General features: G+C 34.0%; 1 protein-coding gene across 1 annotated transcript; it reads left to right on the forward strand.

Annotated features, from left to right (window-relative positions):
* The first annotated feature begins 1658 nt into the window (after positions 1-1658).
* LOC143607940 (protein TONNEAU 1a-like) lies at positions 1659-5017 on the forward strand. The gene is made up of 8 exons (XM_077083196.1): positions 1659-1845; positions 3155-3287; positions 3438-3526; positions 3612-3734; positions 4224-4312; positions 4402-4427; positions 4506-4623; positions 4794-5017. Exons 1-8 carry the CDS (start codon positions 1759-1761, stop codon positions 4816-4818), a joined length of 690 nt encoding a protein of 229 aa, XP_076939311.1. The 5' UTR covers positions 1659-1758; the 3' UTR covers positions 4819-5017.
* The last annotated feature ends 357 nt before the right edge of the window (positions 5018-5374 follow it).

Consider the following 5374-nt stretch of genomic DNA (forward strand, 5'->3'; position numbering starts at 1 on the left):
TTAAGATCTATGTCACGACACATATTGATTTCTTGTGGACTAGAGAAAGATCGAATTCCAACTCCTATCTATGAAGATAATGCAGCTTGTGTCTCGCAAATGAAGGAAGGGTATATCAAAAGTGACAGAACAAAGCATATACCACCAAGATACTTTGAGTATACTCGAGACTTTATTAAAGACAATCAGGTTGAAATGAGATATGTCCAGTCCAGCAACAACTCAGCTGATCTTTTCACAAAAGCACTTCCCACAGCAACATTCAGGAAACATGTTCATGATATTGGCATGCGCCATGTACGAACAATGTAACGACCTGCAATTTGAGGGGGAGCTATATACTGCACTCTTTTTCCCTTAGCTAAAGTTTTTTCCCCATTGGGTTTTTTCTTTAGCAAGGTTTTTAATGAGGCAGTACTTCAAGACCCCGACGTTTTGAAATGGTGTCATCCAAGGGGGAGTGTTATGAATTATTGACGAAAAGGTGGATGACACAATTGTCAAACACCTTTATTCACACGTTTTATTCACAATTGTCAAACTATTGAAATGTTCATCAATAGTTTATATTGTCGGTAATTTACTTTTTGCACAGTAGTTTTTGCCTTATAAATAGAATGTATTTGTAACGAAGTTAATCATCCTGGTAGAACTAACAATTCACATATATCTCTTCACTCTCTTGTCTCTCAGATATAATAAAGTTCAATTATCATTTCAATAATCTTGTTATAATTAGAGCTAATATCATAACAGAAAGTATATATTTGTAGATATAGTATTTTTAAAATGCTAATTTAGACATGCTACACACATAGTCATAACAAATGATTGTACCGTATCAAATCGAACTGATACCGATCGACTTCTCGTTACTACGTCTGACAGTTCGTGTCCTATTGTGTTAACAAGTTATGAACGACGTGATTAACACAATTATCAAACATGAAACGACTTTTTAACATTTGGCTATAATGCTTTAACGTGACAGTTATATGTTTTATGTATCAAGAAAAAAAATGATGAGTAAACTGTGGTTTTCGTCCATGTGGTTGGTCAAATATATGGTTTAGTTGAATAGTTTCAAATTTGAGGTTTTCGTCATTGTGGTTTCATTTCACTTGCAATTAAACCCGAATTCATTAACCTCGTTAAGTTTGATTGTTTACCCGTCAATGTGTCCCCTCACGTGAGGGGCATTTTTGTCCCTTTTCTCCCCAAATAAACCTTATTTGTAATTCGCAAGCCCTCCTCATGTGAGGGGCTATGGTGTATTTGGAAAAAAAGGACAAAATTGCCCCTCACGTGAGGGGCACGTTGACGGTTTTAATGACCAGACTTAACAGGGTTAATGAAGTGAGTTTAATTGCAAGTGAAATGAAACTACATGGACGAAAACCGCAAATTTGAAACCGTTGGACTAAATATGTATATTTGGACGAGCCACAGGGACGAAACCACAGTTACTAAAAAATGATTAAACATAGTCTCTTATTAACAGGTTTTATCATGTGTAAACATGTACGCAGCGCGTATCGAAATGATCAAATACTTGTTTACTTTTACCCATTTCAAATTTGAAAATTTTCAACCAGCCCTTTGAGGTTTGAACCATATACCCGACCCGTTTCAAGTGTCGGGTCACGATTTACCATTTACAATTTACACACTCAAATCACAAATCAAACAGTCAGAAATTTGTTCATCATCAGAACCCTAAAAATCAATTTTCTTTGAGGACACAACAACAACAACAAGATGGACGATTACACCAGAGAAATGATGGACCTGAAGACCCTTGTCACTCGAACCCTAGAAAAGAAAGGCGTTCTCGCTAAGATCCGGGTAAAACCCATATCCATATTATATTCGATTTCATCCTTCAATTCATTAGATTTCAGTTATATACGTTTTCTATATATATAATTTGTTAATTCGTGTGGAGATCGATGGTAATGTTGATGTGTTGTTGTGGGTATGAGTTTAATTTAGGTTACAATCACACATTTATGGCTTAATTTGGTTTTTAGAGTGTTGAGTTTGCTAGGGTTAAATTAAAGTTTTTTAAGCAATTAAAGCCTCTGATTTGGGGCTTCATTACCATTAGGATTTGAATCTCAGTGAATTACAATATTATACATAATTTGTTACATTTATCTTATACATTATTTGTTGAATCATGTAGCAATCAATGATAATGTTGACGGTTTATTGTGCGGATGAGTGTATCTAGGTTAGAAACTTATAATCAAACATGTATGACCTAAGTTGGTTTTCTAGGGTTTTGAGTTTGCTAGTAATGATATGTTTTTGTTGTTAAATTCAAGTTTTCTCACTATTATTAACATTGGGATTTGAATCCTAGTTTTCAGCTTCATTTGGAAGATTTTTATTTTTTATTTTTTTAGTTTTATTTTTGAATGGCTCAATTGGATATTTGGAGGATTTTGTTTAGAGGAAAGGTTATATGTTTGTTGTTTGTTCTTATAAGTTGAGTGAAATTGTTAACACATGAGAGGTTTTTGTTAATGTTACAATAAGAGGTTTCATAATGTCTATGAGGTGTAGTTTTTTATGCTTATGGACCATGTGAATGTTCTTTGTTTGTATTTAAGGGCATAATCTATGTTTGAATACTGTTTCTTTGAAGAAAAAGGAAAATAAGAGAACATATCTTTCACGTATATATACTCTTTCGTAATCAACTTGATCATTTATTACTGATCCGTTTGGTTTTTTCTTGCGTGTTTGCGTGTATTTAGGTTAGAATTAAACATATGACCTATTTTGCTTTTAGGTTTTGAGTTTGCTAGTGATGATATCTTCTTGACGTTAAGATAATATAAGTTTTCAAGCTATTCGAACTTCTGATGCGGGGCTTCTTTTGCCATTGGGATTTGAATCTTAGTTTTCAGCTTCAATGGACGGTTTTGTTTAGAGGAAATATTATATATGTTGAGTGAAGGTGCTAACATATGAGAGGTTTTTATAAATGTTAAGATCATGGACCGCGTGAATGTTTGTTATTCGTATTAAAGGGCATAATCTATGTTTGAATATTGTTTATTTGATGAAAAAGGAAAAAAGAATAGAATCTTTCACAGTTTCACGTATATATTATCTTTATTACCGATAAACTTGCTATTGGTGAAAGGCTGAACTCAGAGCGAGTGTATTTGAGGCAATCGAGGAAGAAGATAAAGCAATTGAAAAGGACGAAGGTCTACCTCCTGCACTGTTGGGTAGCTGCAATGATCGCGCAAAGAAACTTCACGCATCCCCTTCAGGTATCTTCAACCAAATTTCAAATCGTTTGGTTCATATTTTATCAATCACATTCCTAAGCACAAGTATATGTTTATTTGCATGGAGGATGACATTTAATTTAAATCACCAGGCTGATGTATTTTTTCGGTTTTATTCTGATATGATTTCAGGTCGCCTTCTAACCGCGCTAATATGTGAATACTTGGATTGGGCGCAGCTGGGCCACACACTGAAAGTTTATTTGCCCGAGTGTAATCTGGTAACAAGTTTATTTTTTATTATATGCTTGTGATATATTCATAATTCTTTCAAGTTAACAGTTGTTTTTAAACGGACCATTGCAGCAAAAGGATGCATGGAAAGCAGAGTTAAGGGACTTCAGTAACAAGAATGGTTATGATATAAACAGGAATGGAGATAGCGGCCCATTGCTGTTAGATGTGCTTGAAGGCTTCTTGAAGTTTGAGGTTTGATCTTTATTTTTGAACGTGATGATTAGGTTTTACCATCATACTAGTTTGCAGTTAATGCACCTCGTAAATCGTAATTATAAGTCCAGTTACCTTTTTTGCTCGATTTCGGCTGAAATTGTGAGTTGAACCCTTTTACTTGCTTCCAAGTTTGCTGAACTGAGTTGTATCTATAAAGCAAAACAATTTTAAAACCAAACGGATCCATTCTGATTCAATTCCATGTTATAATTTCATGCTTTTGTTGGAATTGTTAGTGTAATTGTAATGATTTAATATCTAATGAATCTAAGACGGGAATCTATCACCACTCAACCCTTAAATTAGCATGACAGTTGAATTTTGTTACATTTGTATTTTTGTATGGATTAAATAAGACTTGATTTTTAATATATGTGAAGTTGCACTAAATAAAAGTATGACCTCAATTAAATATGGATAATTCATTAATTCGGTTTAATATACTAACTTGCTTGATTCTTGCAGAATCAATCTCAAGGAAGAGGCAATGCAGATTCCCGAAACCGAAGGCCGTCTTCGTCATCTGTTGTCGGTGGATTAGCTCCTTTAGGGAGGTAATTAACTAATTATCAACATTTCACTTTTAGGTATCATCTTATTACATTTCTTTATTAATAATAGTTATATGTTTTCTTTATGCCAGACAAGGTCCCGGTTCCCAAACATCTGGTAAGTATTAATATTATTATTCTTCCTTATACATTATTATTAACCATATATTCATATATCTTTTTGTTAATTATCTAGACCGAAGAGGAGGTTCTTCAACCTCTAGCTACAGGAATGAGGATATTAACCGCGCCTCAATTGCCTTGGAGAATCTTCAGTTGGACAGAAAGGCCCGAAATTTCACTCCCTCTTGGAGGTTTGTATTCTTAACCGCTTTAATTCATAAGTTTTACATTTTTGGATTTGTGTTACCATCTGTAGCAGTTGTGGCAATGTACAAGTGCTTAATGCTTGATACGCATGGTGAGTTGTACTTTGTAAGAATTGTGATCTAAACCTTAACTGCTGCTAAATTTTGTTTTGCAGGCATGGTGGGGATGACAGCAACTAAGACAATATGTAACAGACTACAATGTCTTTCTTAATATATAAGAAAGTTGCTGTTTCATAAAGAACAAACATTCATGTTCTTTGTTTAATGAGTTAATGTGTTCTCAACTTCAGTCGATATCTTCTTTTCTGTTTGTTTCGATTCTGGATATGATTTAGCATGAAACAATTGTTTTGCATTGTTTTATATTATGAGTGTAAAGTTAGCATCAATATTTTCATTGTTTGTGTTAGCTGTTAAGTCTGCTATTTTGAAGCATAACAGGCGAAAAGTACATGTTTATTTTGTAAAACAAAAAGGTCAACGTTTATTTGTCAACTTTGATTGACAAATATTCATTTTGGCGTTTTTCCAATAGATGGCCTCCTAAAAATGTTGCTACTCCCTATTCTTGACATACTCCGGACACTCTAAACGGCGCGTTACACTCTTACGCGTGTGTATTTGCAGTGGCCAATTATTATAATGTCGTTACACTCTTACGCGTGTGTATTTGCAGTGGCCAATTATTATAATGTGACATTTTAATGTCATGAACTGTAGTGTTGATAATAGC

This window comes from Bidens hawaiensis, unplaced genomic scaffold (genome assembly GCF_021521415.1).
Source record: "Bidens hawaiensis isolate Kalapana, Puna unplaced genomic scaffold, B.hawaiensis_p1.1 tig00090631_1, whole genome shotgun sequence".
Taxonomy (NCBI): Eukaryota; Viridiplantae; Streptophyta; class Magnoliopsida; order Asterales; family Asteraceae; genus Bidens; species Bidens hawaiensis.

What these genes read in the sequence shown, in the direction of transcription:
- LOC143607940 (XM_077083196.1), top strand. Translation starts at nt 1,759, where the DNA reads ATGGACGATTACACCAGAGAAATGATGGACCTGAAGACCCTTGTCACT. An exon ending in GGATTAGCTCCTTTAGGGAG is followed by an intron (nt 4,313 to 4,401) that starts GTAATTAACTAA and finishes TCTTTATGCCAG; the next exon opens with ACAAGGTCCCGGTTCCCAAA. An exon ending in TCCCGGTTCCCAAACATCTG is followed by an intron (nt 4,428 to 4,505) that starts GTAAGTATTAAT and finishes TTAATTATCTAG; the next exon opens with ACCGAAGAGGAGGTTCTTCA.